Genomic DNA, 23,433 nt, shown 5'->3' with positions numbered 1-23,433 from the left:
ATTACCTTCTTCTTGTCAGGGGTTCATGATGGATTTGACATCTCATCAAGGACTTGTTGGTAATGTTCTACAGTTAGGAAGCCTAACTGGTTGGAAAAGGAAAATTAACAGAAGATGAAGAAACCGAAGTTCAAGAAACAAATGAATCATCCCTAAATTCCCAGATAGAATGTCTCAGGGTAGGTATATGGGAAAACAAAGCAAGTAAGTTTTGTATATATGTGGTGGGTTCCAATGTGGTTCCAGTGTGTGTGTGTGTGTGTGTGTGTGTGTGTGTGTGTGTGTGTTTGTTGGTGTGTGTATGTGCCTGCACACAACTTTCAACATAGTACTTATAGTTACTAGGGCAAAGCTTTACTACTGGGAGCAAACTCCCCAGCATGTTTGGGACAGCATCTGAGTAAATTTCCAATCCTAACCTTGACTTGTTATGATCTACCCCAATTTGGTCTTGAAATTATAGTCTTCCAGGCTCAAATAAAAAATAGCTAGGAATATAAGTGGAACTTTTATTCACTGCCCAAGTGAATCCTTTGTCTGTTTATAATTAGTATAATTTTAGTACGATATGCCTGAAATTTTAGACAATTAGTAAATGGAAAAAATGAAAGGAATAAAAGGCGAAAAGAAAGGACATGACTGCTCATAGGTGTGGTGAAAGGGAAAGTGTATTGTGGATAAAAAGGAGAACATAGTCAGATGCAGAGACAGTTGGGAGAGTTTAGACTAGACATGATTAAAGTGAGTTGTGCCATGTCAGGAAAGGTTAGGATAAGGGAGTGAAGGGAACCAGGTATAGCAGACAGGAGGCCCAGGCATACAAAGAGAGCAGGTAAACAAAATGTCTGGATTAAATAGGGATGAGCAGTTCAACCCCATGGGCTTGAGAGTTCAGGATAAGGGGAGGGGTATGCCATCCAGGAGGGCCTTGTAAAAGGTTGCAACAAGAGGATGAAGGGAAAACCTTGTGACCAGTGTTGAATTTGATATGTTTAAAGAGAAGCCTCAACCATTTGTCCCAAGTTTGAAGCCTAAGAATTAGAAAGCCAGGATAGGAAGTGATGATGAATAAAATACTGATATTCCATCTTTGAAAATGTATTTCTACATAGTTATTTGTGTTTATTTTGTGTATTAATGTCTGTTTCTAGAGTTTATGTGCACAGGATATTTATTTTATGTTTATGGAAGGAGAAGGGAATAGTGGGAAACCAATTTTTTGAATCTAGAGAACTACCAGTTACATGGTTGTAGCCTATGGGACCTTGAGAATGAACCCTAACTGTCCATGAGAGCAGCAGCAATTGCTCTTAAACATTGAGCCATTAGAAACTTCAAGCCTTCAGGGAACAACTTGAAAAATCAGGCATGTTTTAGATTCTCTTTTATTATTTTAATATAATAAGACTTCTAATATAGTTTCTCAACTTAAGACAACCTTTTTCTGAAATGTTATGGAAGATTTTCATGTCAGTTACATAACTATTTATACTTTAACAACTGAAGTAGAGATTCTAGGTAGGGAGAGAGTTAGTTACAGATCTTACTTAGCTTTTGAGAATTGTCAAACTTTTATCTCAGTTAATATTGTATGACTTTCTATAAAAGTTAGATTATAAATGTAGCAGTTATTGAAAAATATGAAATCTCATGTGCATAAAATTCTTCATGAGTAATGGATGACCAGAAAATTCCTGTTTGAAGGAAAAGTAAGTGGTCAAAGTATTACTCATCTCTTTATGAATATACTCATGGAGAAAAGTTTCTCAATTTTGTGTGAAAATAATTATTTGAACACAGTATGGCTATTAATCAGTTGAAGAATATGTATTGACTTATTGAAAGAAAGATTTTGAGACATTTCTGAAAATGGCCTATTTCTTACAAAAGTAACAAGCAGATTTCCTCATTCTGGATGTGTTGCTCTGATTTATATTGTTAAGTGTGTGTTTCCATGTAGAGCCTAGCGAGACAAGATAGATTTATTTTTAAATGAAAAGAAATGAAGTGCCAACTGTGGATTTGAATACATTAAGCTAAAGAAATTGTGAAAGTGCCTTAAGTTTACTTAGCTATTATTTATGAAGATTTAAAGCTTGAGAATAGGACCAAGAAACTCATTAGATATGCAGGGAGGATTGCTGTGCTGGTACTAAATTATAGTGTGGCAACAGGGAGGGAGAGAACACATTTTTAAGCTCATGTTTTTTGAAAGAATAAGTAAGGCATAAATTCTAAGAGAGAATTTTTACAACTATATTTGTATTCCACATGAGAATATACTAGCATGTACACATTTACATGATTTCTCTGTTATTATCATTGCAATTATTTGAACTAACCCTAGACGTGAAAATTATAGTGTCTTATTTAATTATTGAGCCCACTTTCCTTAAATCTTCACAGAGAAATATTTTATTCCACATATTTGTCATCGCAATTCATAAGACACAGAGCTGTCACATTAGTTAGATGTCCAGAGTCTTTAGGGTAGAAATTCTATTTGCAAAGATTCCCTTAAAACAACACACTCCTATTTACTCCTGGCCCAATAGACACATAGATTTTTTTCTTTTTTGTACTCTTTCTATATTGTTCTTTTTTCAAGTGGAAATATGTATGATATATTGTTATCAGAATTAATTAATTAATTAATTAATTAATTACACTTTGAGACTGACTTTCAAAGAAATGTAAATTCAACCTAAAATTAAAGTTCCATGTATTTTAATATACCATTTATAAAATGTTCATCTCCGTATCTCCATTTCACTGAATTATTTGAAAACTAAACTGACAATATTATACCTAGCTATAATTAGTAATGACAGTAGCAGCATCAATAACAACAACAACAAAGACAATACCCAACTGTCTCATTTTTAGGGAATATTTTAGAGCTTTTATTTGTGGCCTAACATTGAAGGTGATTATTACAAAAGAGAAGTGAAGTATTTTTAGGAAGAATAGGTTTCTATAGAACATCATATATAGTTTTAAAAATAAAACACTACTATGCAACCAGTTGTAGCATATAAAATTTTTTAGATAATTTCTTGAAATACATATTATATTTCTTTTAGCAAACAAATATAAATACATGAATGTTTGTAAGTAAGTATATCTTCCATGTCCTTTTCTATATGTACAAATATTAACTAGCATTCTTAGGATACTTCAATTAACCAGATTGAAGTAAAAATAATGAGGACACTCAAATTATCACAAGAGATAAGAAACTGTGGTTCTCATGAAATTTGTATTCTAAAGTGGCTGATGTTCAATAAATAAAGATTATGATGGAAATAGCTAATAAGACTGTATATGAAGATGGTACAAAGGGTGGTGATAAGGAATCATTAAACAATTAGACTGTGCTTATGTTTTTATGAAACAAAGAAGAATTTAATTGTTGATCCCTTTAGTTTGAGATTTAAATAAGAAGGGATGAGGAGTTAGAGAATGTGACCAGTGAGAAGAGTTAATATAAGAGTACTAAAATAGGGAAAGTGTGACTCATTGTATGAGCGAAAAGGCCCATAGAACTGGAGAGTTTGGAGATGATTTTCAATCAATCCACGACATAGAGTAAATGTATTTTTATGCTACCAAAAGGCCTTATATAAGGGAAAGAAAGACAAGACAAAACTGTGTATTAGCTAAGCATATATATATATATATGCTTAGATATATATCAATAAATGTATCGTGGTATGTTAGACAAGAAAGGAATTATTACTGATAAGGATACTCTCCTGTTTTACTTATGCACTTAAATTATATATAACTGTTTACTTCCACTTATGTTTTTTAATAGTAAGTTTTTGCTTTGGACTTAATATGAATTTCCATGCAAATTCAGATACTACCCTTCTGCAGTTTGTATCTAGGAGAAACTATTTTATAAACAATCAATAATTACTGCTAGCATCAGGGAGAAAACAATTAAAAATGGAGATAACAACTTGCTCTCATGCCTACTTTACTTAAATTTGAATCCACTTTATCTAAATGATAAGCTTTCTCCTAGTTGCTCATTCATTTGATTTGGAGAAATATACTTCCCGTCCATGAAAGTTAGTTTCCTGATTCATACAACAGTCATAAAGCCTTTACATACATATTTTTAAAAGACATTGGTTTCGATGTGGCATTTAAAAGTACTTTTTGAAGCAAAACTATTACAAAGCATAATGAACAATGATAGTCATGAATAAGAGAACTTGCATGAGGCTAATTATTTCTTAAGTGCACAATATTAATTTAATATATAATTTCATTGTTTACTACATAGTTTTTAATTTCTCCACTGATTATTTTTATAAAAGTATATTGGAGTTTTTTATAAAGGTTGGGGAACATGATAAAAGTAATCAATATTATATTTGAAATTTTGCTTATTCAATTAGAACATTGGAATATGCAGTCAAGGAATATAAATAATTCCGCATTCTTCCTCCTCTCTTATTAATATTGTTTCATATTTTCATGATTCCTTACATCTACAAATTTCAATTTCTGTGCCCATAAATTGGCTCTGTGGAAGTTGACACAGACATTTGTTAAGACATGTATGGTCATAAAGTATTTGATTATCACTAGGCTGATATTTTTCCAGTAAAAATCTCTAACACTACTTTTGAGGATTCAAATGAGAAAACAAAGTGCCTCTGCCTTCAAAATGAAATAGCATACTGCATGCTGACATTCTTGAGCTAGAAATCTGATGTAAAGTAAGCTAAATGTTCTTTGTTTTGCTTGGATTTTCTGATGCATAATTCTCTAAGGAAGGTAGGAGGTGAGCGAAGAGGAGAAGAAAAGGATGAAGCTTCCAACTGTGGAAACACAAGGGAACTACCAGCATGGGGACAACAGAAGATTTCTCTCTTACATGAATAAACTAATTAATTTGATTGGAAAAAAAATGTAACCTGTAGAGAGCAGAGGAGATTTACTAACATTTCTATGAGGCCTGTAAAAGATAAGCACAGCAAGATCTATCAACTTCTCAGATAATTGTGGTTAAGACATGCAGAGGGAAACTAAAAGCTTTGTTATAGTTAAGGGAAAATGAAAGCAAATCAGTAAGGACAAAGTTATGTTATGGTTCACATAATCAGCAGGAAGATAGTTCTGAATAGTGTCTGGGATTAAACACAAGATGTAACATGAAAAATCATTATGAATTATTATCAACATTTTGGCTGAAAGGGAAAAAATGTCTTCACAAATATAATCTCCTTTTTTCAAAATATTGCCTGCTTTAATCATGAATTAGATATGTTATGAAGTAGGGGATAGAGGAAAATGTGATTATGAACAAATAAATGGAGTATTTTCTCACAAATTAACTAAGGAACTAATATATTGCATATTTAATATAATCATGCAGACAGTTGTAATCTTGAACTGAATTTCCATGCAGTTCATACTACAACATGCATGATGTCAATTTTCTGGTTTTATTTTTACATCACAACTTGATATTGCTGTTATTATTTCACCCCATGATGCTGATATGATGTCTGTACAGAGCTAGGTCATCTTATCAACTGAAGCATTTGTATCACCCAAGAACTTACTGAAAGTACACAAGTTTTGTCCCAAATCTCAACTGTAGAATCAGAATCTGCAATTTAACAAGATACCAGGTTATTTATAAGCATACTCTAGAGTCACTGATCTACCTTATATTATTTGGAAAGTATATCCATGCTCCTTTGTAAATGAATAAATTATATATTCTGTTTCCATTTTATAACAACTAAGATAGAAAATATTTTTTAACTTCTTTCAAAATTTAAAAATTATGTTACTAATGTTTCATTCAGATTTCAAATGTTAATGCCTTTTTCTACAGGTGACTAATGAAAGAGAAAGATTCTAAAAGAGCAACAATATATAATAGGGGCAATATATAAGTTATGAAAACATATTGGTTGGATTAGAAACATCAGATTTTAATTCATTTTATGTGAAATGAGGTCAAGTACCTGTGGTCATGGTGGGTTTTTTTTCTATCAATAATGCAAATAATATAGATCAATCAAAAAATGTGGACCTCCATTACACTAATATACAGTATGACACTCTTAGAGTTTTAATTACAAACAGAAAATCTGAATGGCTAAAATTTATGTAAACTAGAGTATTCCACTTTTCTAAGAATATTTTTCATCTGAAGATAAATGAGGCTAAGTAGCAAATTAAGCTTATTCATGCATCCATCCAAATGAAATGTATTATCTACTATAGCCCCAGCTCTGATTTAGTTAGGAACAAAACAGCTTTCCCTTATGAATATAAAATCATATATTGTCAGAAGAAACAGAAGAATAAAAGGAAAAGAGAGTATGAGATATATTCAGAGGATGAAACATACTTCTTATTTCAAAACAGAGGACTCCATTCAGAGAGAATATTAGTTACAAATATTAAACAAAATCATGTAGGGAAAAAGCTTTGAAGACAGCTCATTCACATGAACGAACAAGGATAAATGTCCTAAGGTAGAAGGAAGTGCGATGGAGAAGCAAACATTGTTTCCATTTGATCTGATATAAAATGATTTTTATCTGATTTATAATTATTACAGATTTAATTTAATTAATTTAATAAATAAAGTAAATTAATTCAAGTTAAAGTCATAGAGATGGAAGAGACAGCTTGCCACCTGGATAGTCCCCAATATTCTGTATAACTTTGGAGCAGCTATCTTCAGCCTTCTGGCCTAGACCATCAGACAGAACTTAAGTGAAGCAGGAATAATAAAGGACTACCCTACACTTTCTTGGCAGAGCATAGCAGACAACTATCCCCTATCTGTTTGTCCATCTTAGACATCATTTTGACTGCAGATAAAGTTAGGGCATTTCTTGCACAGTGGCTAGCTTTCAACAATCAAAGCAACTCTACATGGAGGTATTGATGCTCATCATCTTCTTTGAAGTAGAATGGGGTTTAATCTCAGAAGTTGAAATAATGAAATAACCTTAAGTGCCACATCCTGTGGATCTCTGACACATTTGAAGACCATCTATCTATATTATATAGTATATAGAAACAAGCAAAATTGCCTGTCTCAAGCTGCTTATTATCTGTACAACCTAGGATATATATTTCTGTGACAATCCAAACTAATATCTAACATGACTATGAGTTTAATCCCAAATAATTTGTAATAGCAGATATTTAAAGGACTAGCATTAAACCTTGCAATTTTACATGAGTTGCATAGGTACAAATGCCTACCTAAGAGTCACAATGTTAACCTTAAAGTGCTAGAATGCGTAGAAGTCAAAAGTTTTCTATTTTAAAGATATAAAGATAGGAAGAGAGAAAAATGTTCAGACATATTTAGACATACACTTGTGTATATGTTAAAGAATCATGTGTTATCTCAAGAAAATGACTCATGGTATTTGTTGTATATGCTAAATCATATGAACACTAGACATCATTAATCTGGTGTATATTAATTTAGTTACCAGAGTTTATACTTGATTTTAAAATTTTATTTATTGTTATTGGTATTATTGTAATTAGTGTTCATGTGCATGTATACATACATTAATGTGTCTGGGTATAATCCTGAATACCTGCACATGTTTACATGCATCTGTATCTAGAAGCATTGATATTGGTGTTAGCGAACACCAATATAGTGTTAATTTAGTTGGTTTTACTTTTCTTATTTTGTCCATGAAAATTTATTGATATCTTAATAAATTAGTTGTGGTAGAAATCTATCAGTGGAATTATAGTGAGCAGGAAAAATCAACTTAATTCTGTCTTTAGACTACTACACACATTTGAGAATATTCTACAGTAAGTTGGGGAGGAGAATAAAAGAAATTGAAACCCTTAAAACAAAAGTGTGTGTCCATAAGTAATGATATTCTTCCATGGCACATGGAAGTGACAAAGATGATTGCCTGCTTAAATACTTGAGATAATGTGGCTCAGATATTCCCACCTTTCATAATATAGTGTCAAGCTAGGTCTGTATAAATTATACTAATGTTGTATCCATCCTCTAGATCTAGATTCAAATTAAGTGACAGTGGGATAATTTTAAATATACTATATGTTTTTATTAATTAATAAATTAATTGTTACCCTGTATCCTCTGAGTGGGTGCCCCCACCTCAGCTATCTCGATAGTTGTATATCAAGTCTCTATAGGATAAGGCACAACAAGGCAGCCCTCTGCTACATCTGTGCAGGGGCATGGGTCCAGCCCATTTATGCTCTTTGGTTAGTGGCTTAGTCTCTAAAGACTCCCAGAGAGATCCTGGTCAGTTAAAACTGTTGGTCTTCCTATAGGGCTCCTATCCCCTTCAGGGCCTTTAATCCCTTCCCTAAACACTTTGATAAGAGTCCCTGACCTCTGTCCAATATTTGACTATGGGTATCTGAATCTGTTTCAGTCAGCTGCTGAGTAAAGCTTCTCAGTTTGTTTACTCATTCAACCTTTCAGAGAGTTCTAAAGATTGAATAGAGGCCACTATGTGTGCTGGAAAGTGTCTATATACACTGTTCTACATTGCAAGCTCCATTGGTCTTTTATTATAGAATGTTAGCATTTAACTGGCTATGTGAAATATTTTAGAAATGGTGATATTTCTAGATATGTGATAAAGTAAAATACATATATATACATATAAACACATATATACATACATAATATATACATATATTCAGATCTATATATATGCATACAGAAATAAGTATATATATACTTATACACTTTCAATATGTATACTTATTCATTTAAAAATGTATGCATATATTCATTTAACACATACATACATATGTATACACTTGTACATTATATACACACATATACAGACACGGATAAGTGTTTATACATGTATATGTGTTTATGTGTTAACTTTAAATGTGTATGAATTTATAAATGTGTAAATGTATATGTGGAAATTATATATATATATATGTGTGTGTGTGTGTGTGTGTGTTGTTTGTGGGTGTGTATGTGTGTGCATGTCTGTGTGTGTGTGTGTGTGTGTGTGTGTGTGTGTGTGTGTCCGTGGGAACAAAATAGCTATAGTAGAGCCAGAAGAAACTACTGATATTTTACTGCTCTATCTTTAGTATCCAATATTCCAAGAAATTTGGTAGACCATCAGTTTTATGTATATATTTATGAAGATGTGTATTCATTAAAATAAACTGTTTTAGGGTTGGGGATTTAGCTCAGTGGTAGAGCGCTTGCCTAGCAAGCTCAAGGCCCTGGGTTCAGTCCCCAGCTCTGAAAAAAAAAAAAAAAGAAAAAAAAATAAACTGTTTTAGTCAAATGAAAATAACTTTTTAAAAATTGTTATTTTTTTTTTTAGTTTGCACAAAGTTCTAATGGATCTCCAGAATCAGAAATTAAAAGAGCTAGATGACTGGTTAACAAAAACTGAAGAGAGAACAAAGAAAATGGAGGAAGAGCCCTTTGGACCTGATCTTGAAGACCTGAATGCCAAGTACAACAACATAAGGTTTGTAGACATTATGATGTTTGTTTCAAGAATATTAAACTCTTTCTGTTTTCAGGTATATTGCATATATATGTGAACACATATAATAACTTATAGATGAGACAGGAGGGGAGGCTTCTATTCAATAATTTAAAATAAGATGACCTGTCTCATTTCAGTAATTACTGATCTGATTTGACTTTTTGCCTTTCTAGTATTTGAGTCTTTGCCAGTATTATAATTTAAATAGGTGTATCATTAAAAATTAATTAATCCCTTAAGATTATCTTCACATAAGTAAGATTAAGACCCTTATTTAAAAAAATATTTTAAGAGGTGCCATGCACCATTTCTGCTGTTTTTTCACCATCTATACAAGAACCAACCAAGAAGATTTTACGAGCTGACACCTTGACCTAGTATTCTTTTTTTTTTTTATTATTATTAACTTGAGTATTTCTTATATACATTTCGAGTGTTATTCTAAGCCTCTTAAATACAGGAGAAAATACTTTGTGTTTTTTGGTATGTATCTCAAATACTTTTTTGTAGTAGCACAGTATAGACTAAAGCACACTTTCTTTCTCAAATATAACATAATCAAAATTTATATTAGAAAATATTTATACATGTTTCTTACACTTGATCTTAGCCAAAAGGCCGAGAAGCGATTATATACATGTTTCTTGAAGAGACAAAGCCATAGTGTGTTAAATATTAAAATTCTGTTTTCCTATAAGATATCTTCTTCAGGGATTACACAAATATATTATGAAACATTATTTATAAGGTTGTACTTGGTATATGTTTACCTTCAGTCTATAGACATTTAAAACTGCAAAGTTGGTTATAAGTATTGGTAAAATAGTTTTGATATAACATCTAATATATTTAAATTTTAAGAGTTTTTGTACAAATTACATATAGATTTAAACATACACTTTCTGATTGTTGGCAGGTGTTTGTTGTTTTCTTGGTTTCTCCTTATGGTGACTGAGACCCCATGACTGTGTGTTAGTCTTGTAAAGCATACATAACGATCTTGAGGCATGTGTGTGTGTGTGTGTGTGTGTGTGTGTGTGTGTGTGTGTGTGTGGTGTGTGTGGTGTGTGTATCAACAATTGATCCAGAATTCTCATGCAGTTCATTTTACCCTGGACTATTCAATGTTATGGCTAGTTATGAAGTTTGTAGTTCCAATAGGAACTTTTCCTGCTTCATGGGTACAGACATGAATCAAGGAACATTTGTGATCTGTCCAGAATCAGAGCCACAGCAGATAGCAAATGGAATATCAAAATTCTTGGTAAACTGGAGATTTTAGATCAGCAACTAATATTTTAAATATGTATATCCCCAATTATTTTTATTGAAAATCATGTTTTTGGATGTTCTATTTTTTAAAAGTCTTAGCTTGGTACTCTGAATAGATTTTTTTAGCGACGTTGGCGATGCCATCCTAGAACTTGATATTCTGACAATTACCCGAAATGTTTTACTTTTCTTTGGAAGAAATAAAGTGCATGGAATGGAAGATATTTGACTAAAATTGTCATAAAATCTGAATAGATTGTTCATTACTGGAAAATATGCCATTTCAAATGAGTATGAAATTGCTTTATGGAAATAATTTGACGCAAAAAAGCAAAATGATTATATGCAAGTTGATTATGCAACATGCTGTACCTAAGACATACTCCTGTGCAATGCATAATAAGTTTAGAAAAATATACACACAGGTTCTGGGTGAAGCCAGCTCTTAGGTTTAACTGTTTGCATACATCTTGGAACAAATTTGTGCTTATAGAATTAAAAGCCTAGAAAAACACATTGAAGATAAATTTCACAGTCAAGTAATTTGTGTTAGACTTTCATGATTTATATTTTTAGGTACATGAGTTCAAATGAATAACTAATTGAAATAATCATTGATTCATTTATACCTTCATTTTCCTAAGAAAAATTATAAATCAAGGAAAATGAGAAATTTGCTATGAAATACAAAGTACATCATTAACTTTCATCTTTCCACATTGTCACATTTCCTGCTAATTACAAAATTTAGGGTGTTTAACTATCATTCACAAGACTGAAGTCTTTCGGCTATCTCCATTTGCTGTGATTGTATTTTAAGCATAATATATATGTATATGTGTGTGTGTGTGTGTAAACAAATTGCTATATTTTATATTTTTCTTTTTTCAGTACTTGTGATCAGCCTCATAAAATTAATTGCATTTACTAATTTACTAGACAGATACTTTACCACAGAATTAAATCCCAAAACCCAAATTTCTGTTTCTTAAGGATGATTACAGGTAGAAAAATTTATGGAAAGACACTAGTTTTGTTGAGAAGGACTGATTATAATTCTAATCTGATGATCAGAAGGCGTGTTCCTTAACTGACTAGCAAGATAAAAGTATTTGAAAATCTTATAAGTGCACTTTAAATATTGTAGACACACTTGTTTACATTTTGTGAGTGCATCTCTTGATATCTTCATTCCACCAGCACTTCAGGACAAGATTTATTAGATGCTCTATCAATGTGAAATGTCATTAAGATAAGATATTTCAGGGATCCTGCCAATTAGCAATTTAAAATATCATAGTTGTTACTATTAAATTCAGCCAAGTGGGGCTGGGGATTTAGCTCCCTGGGTTTGGTCCCCAGCTCCGAAAAAAAGAACCAAAAAAAAAAAAAAAAATTCAGCCAAGTGGTTAACTCTGAATAGTTGTGAATATTTTCTGTTGGGTGTAAATTTTTAAAATGAAAAGTATAGCAAAAACACCTTCTTATTCAGTCCCCCTAGCTGTCCACTCGAAGAGAGCATTTAGAGGATTGCTTTGCATCTCAGGTACCTAGCACTGATTCTTTGTGAGGATTGAATATTTTGAAACTCTTAAAAATCATCAGAAAATATTCTGACCGAAAACCTATATCTTAGTTGTAGAGTGTTTCAGTGATGTTTATAAGGAATTTTATCTTAAATTAGTGGGGATGTGATTGAGGAGGAAGAACCTTCTGTGAGTTGAAGATTTCATTGATTGGAAATGGATTTCTGTTAAAACGAAACACTGTCACTACAGAATTTTGTCCTGTAGTAGGCACACTGACATGGAGTTTGGGTTACTTATTTGGGTTTCCAAGTCTTTTCAGATTTAGATTTTGAACAATGTCTCAATGACAATATCAACAAGCTATCACCAGTTATTAAATATGAATTTATAAACCTAATATGCACTATGTTCAGACACTCGCAGACATTCTGTACTAAATGCTAATTAATACAAGCCAAATAACCTATTAGAAGGTCAGTTACCTATCATTTCTTGAAGTTAATTTCAAGCATTTTAGGTGCCAAGATTGTGAAATATCCTCATCTGATGACCTTTAAAATGATCTAGATGTTCATGTAACAGAGAAGGTTTGGTTTAATCCCACCAAAGTAACTGACCTTTGAATTCATTCCACTGTATCCCAGTAGCTCTGAACAAATACTCATTAAAGCTTCTGGCTGTGGTGAAGAATACAGACACCAACTGCCTCTGAGATCATTCACAGCATCTCATAGTCCCATATGACAGATAGACACAGAACAGGGATCCATTACTTGAGGCAGAATGAAGCAAACAGAATGAGAGTTGAATTTGGTGATCTGTTGGAGTTAAAGAAATGAAATTTGAAAAGGTAAAATTTAATTTGTCTGTAGCATGCACTAAAGTTCTACAGAGTTAGGGATACAGGATATTTGTTTCACTATGAATGATCTTATACAGGAGACCTAGGCAGTTACAGTTGTTCTAGGGGTCATAAGGAACCACCATGGCCCTGAAATTAAAACAAATTGAGTAGCAAGTAAGAAAAAAATCTTAATTTTGTGGATGTTATGACTACTAAAAGAAATAATATTACAGGAAAGTAAGAGGCTAAAGCAACATCTTAGAAATCTATTTCAGAAAGTATGTGCAATATGAAAAGTTATAAATGGGTATAAGAAACAATTTGGAGCTCAAAAGCTGAGCCTACAGGCCTAGAATTAGAGATTGAGCAGAGAGCTTTAAATAAAAGATTCTGAGACTAGACAACCAGAATGCCAGAGTTGAAATAAAAAAGTAGGCAATAAAATGACATGCAGTTTAGCTCAGAACCCCATTTTTATGGGTTATTGTCTCCTGCAGTATAACTTCATGATTTCTTTGTACATTTTGGATATAAGCCCTTTCTATCAGTTGTAGGATGGGTAAAGATCTTTTCCCAATCTGTTGGTTGCCGTTTTGTCCTAACCACAGTGTTCTTTGCCTTACAGAAGCTTTGCAGTTTTATGAGATCCCATTTGTTGATTCTAGATCTTAGAGCATAAGCCATTGGAGTTTTGTTCAGGAAATTTTCTCCAGTGCCCATGTGTTCGAGATTCTTCCCCACTCTTTCTTCTATAAGTTTGAGTGTATCTGGTTTGATGTGGGGGTCCTTGATCCATTTGGACTTAAGCTTTGTACGGGGTGATAAGAATGGATCTATCTGCATTCTTCTACATGGTGACCTCCAGTTGAACCAGCACCATGGCTGAAAAGCACCTAAAGAAATGTTCAACGTCTTTAGTCATAAGGGAAATGCAAATCCAAACAACCCTGAGATTTCACCTCATACCAGTCAGAATGGCTAAGATAAAAAACTCTGGCAATAGCAGATGCTGGCGAGGATGTGAAGAAAGAGGAACACTCCTCCATTGTTTGTGGGATTGCAGACTGGTACAACCATTATGGAAATCAGTCTGGAGGTTCCACAGGAAATTGGACATTGTACTACCTGAGCACACAGCTATACCTCTCTTGGGAATATACCAAAAAGATGCCCCAACATATAACAAAGACACGTGCTCCACTATGTTCATAGCAGCCTTATTTATAATAGCCAGAAGCTGGAAAGAACCCAGATGCCCTTCAACAGAGGAATGGATACAGAAAATGTGGTACACCTACACAATACTACTCCCCTACCAAAAACAATGAGTTATGAAATTCATAGGCAAATGGATGGAACTGGAAAATATCATCCTGAGTGAGGTAACCCAATCACAGCAAAACACACATAGTGTGCACTCATTGATAAGTGGATATTAGCCCAAATGCTCGAATTACCCTAGATGCACAGAACACATGAAACTCAAGAAGGATGAACAAAATGCAGATGCTTCACTCCTTCTTTAAAATGGGAACAAGAATACCCTTGGGAGGGAATAGGGAGGCAAAGTTGAGGAAGAAATGTCCATTCAGAGCCTGTCCCACATGTGGCTCATACATATACAGCCACCAAACTAGATAAGATGGATGAAGCAAAGAAGTGCAGGCTGACAGGAACCGGATGTAGATTTCTCCTGAGAGTCACAGCCAGAATACGGAAAATACATAGGCGAATGCCAGCAGCAAACCACTGAACTGAGAACGGGATCCAAATTGCAGGAATCAGAGAAAGGACAGAAAGAGCTTGAAGGGGCTTGAGACCCCATATGAACAATAATGCCAGCCAACCAGAGCTTCCAGGTGTTGTGCCCACCTCAGCTGGCAAGGAAGACGCAACACCATCGGTTTCTTCTCAACAGCCTTAATTGCAGGACCACCTCATTGCTGATACGGGGACCTTGAGTCGCAAAAGTGCTCACCTTATATACACAACAAGCTGGGGCTATGCTAATTGTCTTTCAGGGATTGGCGGAGCACGAATCACCCCACTATCGCCCCTGCTACTTGTCCTCCAGGGATTGGCAGAGCATGAACCACCCCATTAGCATCATACCAGCCCGGCCAGATTGACACCAGGTGCAAACCCGCGCATGCGCAGTACTGTTGTTCACCACAGGAGGGCGCCAGATCACCTCATTATCCTATGGCCGCCCTGGCAAGGGGACAAGCGTGCACATGCGTGATAAGTTGTTTACATACAGACAGGGCTGGATGTCGGCACCATCTTTGTTTTACTGCGCCGCTCCCTACATCTGCCCCTTTTTTCTTTAATAAAATGACTGGTCTAGATCTGGGTGTCATGTCAATCTTGTCATTGCTCCTGTCTTTGGTCGGTGCAGATGATGACTCGGCCTTACCCGTCGTTGGGTTACCGTATCGCCACCGGGGCCCATGTCTTAGGTTGGTCCAAGATCGAGGGAAGTTAGTTGCCCGTCTCTGGATACAATGACCCCACGTGACAGTGACAAAAATGATCTAGGGCGAACTCTTAATCTTTCAAAGAGGCCAACAATTTGTTGGCAGAAGCACCATTTTCAATGGCGATCATAGCCTGGTAAACAACCGCTTTGTGTCTGGCATGTTGTCTTTTTAAACGGCCAATAAGCCAGAGACATACTCCGGCATCCCAGGTGGACAATAGCTCCCCAGGCAAACATGCCAGCCCACTCCTTAAAAAAGAAGAAAGTGTTGGTGATCCATGAGGTAAAATCTTCAACTGTGATGGGGTCCAACCTAGTGCTGTTGAGGACAGCAATCTGCATCAGCAATTGTCTTGATAGTTGCTCTGCTTTCATGGACCAGTTTCCTTTCAGATAATTTGAAATTTCTTTGCTCTGTTGAGAATGCTGAGAAAAGTTAGCTTGCAAAGGAGTAATGCATAAACCTCTAAGGGAGGAAACGCAGGACAGTTGTGTCATATGATACCGTGCTTCAATTTGTTCTTGAATTAAATCTATCCTTTGATTAGCTAATAGAAGGCCAGATGCCAAATGGGTATTAAATTCTTCTTGTATCTCTAGCGCCACTGCAGTTCTTTCTACAATCTGATTGACAGTCTCAGCCGTCTGTACTTGTTTAGTCATGGTTATTATGGCTGTAGTAGCTGAGGCAGCAGACACCACAATAGCTGAAATTATGGCTGCCGTAATTCCAAAATCTCTTCTGGCTCTTAGCAAATTAAGAATAGGAAAGCTATCTGGGTTTGCCTCTACTGGGATTGGCACAAAGGAGGGAATCTTAACCATCACTGCGGTGTCGTTGCTGCTATCCCAGCATTCAGCTAAATAGCAGACTACATCAGAGCTATTACAATTTAAAACATCATTGCTTACATTAGTATTTATCAGAAAGAAAAAGGGTGATCTAACACATACTAAAGTACTAGTGGCAGTATCATTTGCCAAGAGGTTATTATATTGATCAACCTGGTATCATTTTTTTCGGGTAGCTGAAACATACATTGTAAAGTTCTCACCCATCAACCTAGCAAAGGGGGTCAGGGATGTATATGCCCCTTGCTCATTGGACAGCACCCACTGAAACCAAGGCCTGAGATTTTCCATGCCAGACTTATTCTGTTTCCAATTAAATTGTGTTTTGCTAAGAGGTGGGGAAAACTCGAATCCTGGCAAGATTTGTTTTGCTCTATGAAATGGACTCTGACATGGGGTAAAATCAGGTGGGAAATCTTGATACGGGGGGCAAGCGGGTAAGACCCTACGACGGGTACAGTTATCCTGTGTATAGTTACCTTGCCCCGGGCGTGATGGAATGCTACAATTATGCATCATAATCAGCGTTGTAATGTTCAAATCAGCAGAACTATTGACTGAAGTTTTTCCGCTGGGTGAAGAGACCCCCTGGGTAATTTGACTCAAAGCAGCGAGGATGATCCTGGTGCTTATTGCACTATCACTCATAGGATCCAACCAATTAGCTAATGTGACCAAACAGAGGGCAGGGAAGAGTTCTTAACAGTAAAGCATAAGGTATGCGACAGAGAAAAGTTAGTGGCAGCATACCGTTGGGGCATTTCTCCATTTGGCACTATACAGGGAACATCACGCAAACAGGAGGTGGAGAAAAAGGTTGGCAAAACAGTAGAATTGCTATGAACTGGCATGGGTACTGGCCAGGATCTGGCAATAGCCCACAGGGTGAGCGAATCAACCTGTATTGTCATTCCCAGTAGTAATAGTAGGGTTCGTAGTCTCATCTTCAGGAAGAGCAGAAGGCAATTTTCCAGTCAAGCGCTCAGGTTCCCAAATTGGATTTTCTTGATTCTGTGGAAAAACACAAACAGCTCCCCTTGATCTCGAAATCACGGGATCTGGGCCACGCCATACATCAGTTAAGACATCCTTCCACTTTACTTCTGCATTAGTCATAGGTGTAGTAGCAGCATGGCGATCCGCGGCAGAGCGGCCATGCGAATCCAAAATTAAGAAATTTAGAGTAAAAAGAGCTAAAGAAAGTTGTTCTTTTGGTGTTCGGCCGCTGGCAATTCCCTCTTTTTGTTTTTGTATAAGCTCTTTTAAAGTACGATGTGCTCTTTCCACAATTCCTTGACCCTGGGGATTGTATGGTAATCCTGTAGTATGACCGACCTGCATTTCTGGCAAAATGCCTGAAAGGACTTTGCAGTGTAGGCAGGCCCATTGTCTGTCTTGAGACTGTCAGGCTTTCTCCAGGCTGCCCATGCCTCTAAGCAATGACTAATGGCATTACGAGCCTTTTCTCCAGTCATCAAAGTGGCATGTATAATACCGGAACAGGTATCAACGGAAACATGAGCATATTTTAAATTTCCAACTTGAGATATGTGTGTGAAATCCATCTGCCAAAGTTTTAGCGGGATCAGACCATGAGGGTTAATCCCCACCTGAGGAGGGTGGTGAAATTGAACACAATTCTGGCAACGTAACACCACATCACGGGCTGTAGCTCTAGAGATTTTAAATTTTTGTTGAAGAGTAAAGGCAGGAACATGAAACTTTTGATGAAATTCTCTAACGAGATCAACCGGAGCAGCATGAAAGATAAACTCCCTATAAGTACTAGCATCCACCAGGGTGTTATTACTGGTCATGGGACCAGGCAAATTAGTATGGGCTCGAATATGTTGTATAAAAAATTTATTTTTTCTGGCCCAAATCAATTTTTGTAATTCTAAAAGAATTTGACATACGGTACTAGTCGACCGAATTGGCCCTGCAATTTCAAATGAGCGCACGGCATTAACTACATAAGCAGAGTCAGAAATTAAATTAAAGGAATCATGAAATCTTTTAAAAACTTCCAATACAATTTTACATTCTGTAATTTGGGGGGTGCCTGAACTGTATTGAATTAATACTGGTTCTTGAGAATCAACCATATAGGCACCTACACCTGTTTTGGAGCCATCTGTATAAATATCTAATGCTTCAGACAAAGGCTCTGAGGGAGTGACCTTAGGAAAAATCACTGGATGTTCAGAAAAAAATTGTAGCAATGGATCCTTAAGATAATGATTGTCAAACTCTCCGTCAAAACTACAGCATAATATGGCCCAATCATCTATCAAGGCACACAATGTTTCTATCTGAGCTGTAGTATATGGTATAATAATTTTCTTGGGTAAAATACCAAAATGCTGAATGCAAGATTTAACGCCTAACACAGCAAGCTGTGCAATGGCAGAAGGGTAATATTCAAGGGTCTTATTAGGAGAAATATGGAGATAAATCTAAAGAAGTGGACCTTGTTGTCATAACACTCCTGTAGGCTGACGAAAGGTTTTTAGTATACACAAAAGCAGATCTTCCTTTTCCTTGTACCTTCTTAGCATTGTCCTTTTCAGTCTTTTTCTACTTTCCTCAAGGATAATCGTGCTTCCTTGGTTAAAGCACAGGGTGAAGTGAGCTGAGAATCCCCTTTCAGGATCTCATAGAGTGGCTGTAAATTTACATTAGGCATTTTAATATAGGGTGGAATCCAATTTATGCTTCCTAGTAACTTTTGAAAGTCATTTAATGTTTTTAAATGATCTTTTCAGAATTCAATTTTCTGAGGGGAAATACTATGAGGAGTGATTTTAGTTCCTAGATATTCCCCCATTTGGCCCATTTGAACCTTTTCAGGTGCTATGAACAATTGATTGTTTTCAAGCACCTTAACCACTTTCGCATAGCCCGCTTCAAGGGTGCCACAATCTTTAGCGGAAAGCAAAATAACCTTAGCCAGATTGGTGGGGGCATTTTCCAGCCCCTTGGAGACCCCCCCTTGGAGCCTGGCAGTAGACCTGGGTGTTAGATGCCAAGTGACTGACAAAAGAATTGTAACCAGTTCACCTGGGACTTTCAGGACCTCAGTAGCAGCCCTTTATCAAACTGTCTCAGTGGGCTAAAGTCCCATGGAAAAGAAAACATTAATCTTGACCTTGGCCACAGCCTCCAGTTGGAGTAAGCTGAAGAGCCAGTGCCAAGACTTTCTCCTCTTATGATTCTAGAGTAAAGCCTGTTTTGTCTGGCAAAACAAACTTCCTCACAGTCTGCTGCAGACACTTTCTGAAATTACTTTAGGGGCTCCCCTGTCCCCAAACCTGGGGCATTTTGACCATAGGGGCAGGAACTGGCTGCCGAGGGGATAGGATAAAATTCACTCTCCATGTCAATGATGACCAACGGAAAGGTAACTTAAAGTTGGAGATCAACCTCTCATGGAATAAGGCCAGCAGATAAGGTAGGCCCCTTAAAGAACTTCTTTAATGAATGCTCTCCTTCTGTGAGCAAGTGTTGAAGGTCTGGCCACTAAAGGCAGCAACTGGGATTTTTTTTCCTGACCCTGTTCTTTGAGGGATGGATAAATTCCTTTCTTGTTCTTGTTTTCCTTAGAGTCCTCCCCCACCTCACTCTCAGCCTTTTCAGTTCCTTCCTCCTGTAGCATTTCTAACACAGCCTGTCCCTTTTCTATACCCTGCTGACAGCATTTCTGATCTTCTAGGCAGCTACGCACTAAGCGCCATACCGGCCGAACCCCCGCCTTCAAGGTTCCTTGCTCCCAAGCAAAATCTAAATCCTTCCCCAGCTTATGCCAGCTGCCCACCATGAGATTCTCAGAGACAGCGAACCAAGGTGCAATGGCATCACATTCACTAAGAAATCTCTCTAGAGTGCTTCTTTTCATCCTAAGCCTTTTTCTTTCAAACAGTTCTTGAAGAGCCAGAAAAATTGGGTGAGACTGAGAAGTCCCCATGCTCACTACAGCAGCTCCACAGCTAGTTTCGCTCCCCCCTACTGTGTGGGCTTCGAGCAGAAGCACAGATAAAACACTATGTTTCAAAAAATAATGTTGGCTATCAACCAACACACTGCCACTAGAGCAGGGTCCATAAAATTAAATTTCCTACTCACTACACTTTCTCCATACCCGGAGGCCTTATCGCTGCTTACTACCGCAGATTTGTATTGTCCCTCGTTACCTGGGGAACTTTTATTTATGAGCGTTTTTTTTTTTTAAAATTAACTTGAGTATTTCTTATATACATTTCGAGTGTTATTCCCTTTCCCGGTTTCTGAGCAAACATCCCTTCCCCCCCCCCTTCTTTATGGGTGTTCCCCTCCTCATCCTCCCCCATTGCCGCCCCCAACAATCTAGTTCACTGGGGTTCAGTCTTTAGCAGGACCCAGGGCTTCCTTCCACTGGTGCTCTTACTAGGATATTCACTGCTACCTATGAGGTCAGAGTCCAGGGTCAGTCCATGTATAGTCTTTAGGTAGTGGCTTAGTCCCTGGAAGCTCAGGCTGGCGTGTTTGTTTACACACGATTTAGTAGCCTGACACTTGTTGGCTATTCCCAGCAAATGCACTCCCGCTCCGGATGGTGGCAATTCAATAGAAAACAAATCTACCACACAAAGAAGAAAAGAAACAAAATTACAAGCCCTACCCACAAAAAGATCAATTGGAAACAACATTGCTGTAGACCACAGACTTTTTAGCCTCTAAACCAAGGCTTTCATCTTCTCTGCTTACCTCCCGAGAACTTTATTGTCCCTTACCCGGGAATTTTCCGACGTTGCTGTCCTGGAATTGAAGAGTTCTGAATCCACGAGGATGTCCTTGCTCCTGTATGGACCACCAGTTGTAGCATCCACCTCAGCCCGCAAGGAAGACGCAACATCGTCGGATTCTTCTCAACAGCCTTTATTGCAGGACCACCACATTGCTGATATGGGGACCTCAAGTGGCAAAAGCGCTTGCCTTATATACACAACAGGCTGGGGCTATGCTAATTGTCTTTCAGATATTGGTGGAGCATGAATCACCCCACTATCACCCCTGCTACTTTTCCTCCAGGGATTGGCGGAGCATGGACCACCCCGTTAGCATGGTACCGCCCAGGCCAGATTGACGCCAGGTACAAACCCACGCATGCACAGTACTGTTGTTCACCACAGGAGGGCGCCAGATCACCTCATTATCCTATGGCCACCCTGGCAAGGGGACAAGCGTGCGCATTCGCAATAAGTTGTTTACATACAGACGGGGCTCCCATATAGAAGGGGAGGGCAAGGGGTTAGGGGGATCTTGGCATGGAAACCGGGAAAGGTAATAACAATTGAAATATAAATAAGAAATACCCAATTTCATAAAATGGACAAAAAAAATGCAGTATTTGAGATGAGTGAGAAAGATAAGCCTTGAGAATAGTGCTTTTTGTTCTTTGCAGGCTCTCTCCCAACCTAAGGATGATAAAAATTAAACATACGTACTGCTTTAAAGTTCCACTTGAATTTCTATCCTTTGCCCCATAAGTAGTTAATGAAATTTTGATGCCTATGTAAGTGAAGATAAACATTATACTCAGACCAAAACTACCATATTATAATCAGAGAACAAAAGTTCATCTTTGTTTCTGCAATGTCTGGCAGAGTACTTAAGAAATAATTGCTTTAGAAATTTTTATCAGAACCCATGTTTTCATAATTCTCACTATATCATTACATTAGCCATCCTCATCATCATTACCTTTCTGACGAGGGCAAAAGAATTTGACAACTGAAATGGGCAATAAAAATGCATGTAGCTGCAAAAAGCAACTCACAAAGATGATCCAGGAACATTTCTATAAAGTAACTTACATAGATCTGTATCTTGTTTCTTGTCTTAAGTTTTTTTTTTCTTTGTCATACTCATAGTATGACTTCTTTACTTAAGTACTTACATTGACATTTACATAGATATTTTTCAAAGTAAAGTTATCTTAACATATATACACCAAATTTAATTAAAAGAAAAAGAAGTGACACTTTCATGCATTCAATGTAATAGTATGGTTGTAATACTCTTCTAACTTTTTAAATCTAGTTTAAAGGCAAGTTACTTTTTGTCATGATTTTAAGTAGTAGATTTCAAAGACAAGCTGTATTGTAGATGATATTCTTGATGATGTTAATGATAATAATGATATTTGCATTCTTATATATTCCAGCTTATGCTCTCCTAATTACTGAAGCCATGGCTTCTTTCTAGAAAGGATTACAAAATAATTGGATCATATTTTATTGGGGTGTTCTATAATGTCAACAGAGTGAGAATATCTCATAATTAAAAAATATGAAGTATGATTTTAAAAGGTATAAGGAATAAGTTATACTCACTGAGACTATTTCAATTGCATTCATTTTATTAGTATAATTATATGTACATAATAGATAATAAAAATGCATGTCATTATCACATCCTAGCACCCTAAACACTGTGATGGCTGATTCTGATTATTAGCTCATTTAACTCCAATACTAAACTTGTGCTAGAGAGATTTTCACACATAAGCAAATCTTTATTAAGGGTTTACACAAAGTAACATTACCAGAAACTGGTTAGATTCAATTTTCTTTTTATGTTGCAGTATTTTGCAGGCTACATTTGAATCAATGAACTCGAGATCTCCCTGTCCATGCTTCAGATGTTTCAGGGTGACACATTCACAAAGACTCCTGCTTTTAACCTACCTTCTGCTTTCAAATTAAAAAAAAAAAGCATTTCCTCTCTTCTGGAGTTTTATTAAATTGTGACTATGTCTGTGAATCTATAGTTTAGATACTATGCAGAGAAGCAGACAAGAGACAAGGCAGCGCTCTAATAGTTTTGTGGATTTGAAGAAGAGAAAGAGATTGAGGAGATAGAAGCCTGTAAACTTAAAGTGAACCTTGGTGG

At 36.3% G+C, this 23,433-nt stretch overlaps 1 protein-coding gene and 1 pseudogene across 1 annotated transcript in view; one reads left to right on the top strand and one right to left on the bottom strand.

Annotated features, from left to right (window-relative positions):
- The window catches only part of LOC116887853 (dystrophin-like), a 569,231-nt gene that overhangs the window by 472,005 nt on the left and 73,793 nt on the right, over positions 1-23,433 (top strand). Inside the window, 4 exon segments of the mRNA XM_032889357.1 lie at positions 20-85; positions 87-208; positions 9,357-9,484; positions 9,487-9,506. Coding sequence (XP_032745248.1) covers positions 20-85; positions 87-208; positions 9,357-9,484; positions 9,487-9,506 — 336 coding nt within the window.
- Positions 10,032-10,157, bottom strand: LOC116889561 (annotated as a pseudogene).

This window comes from Rattus rattus, chromosome X (assembly GCF_011064425.1).
Source record: "Rattus rattus isolate New Zealand chromosome X, Rrattus_CSIRO_v1, whole genome shotgun sequence".
NCBI classification, from domain to species: domain Eukaryota; kingdom Metazoa; phylum Chordata; class Mammalia; order Rodentia; family Muridae; genus Rattus; species Rattus rattus.
This window is presented reverse-complemented; position numbering and strand designations above follow the sequence as displayed.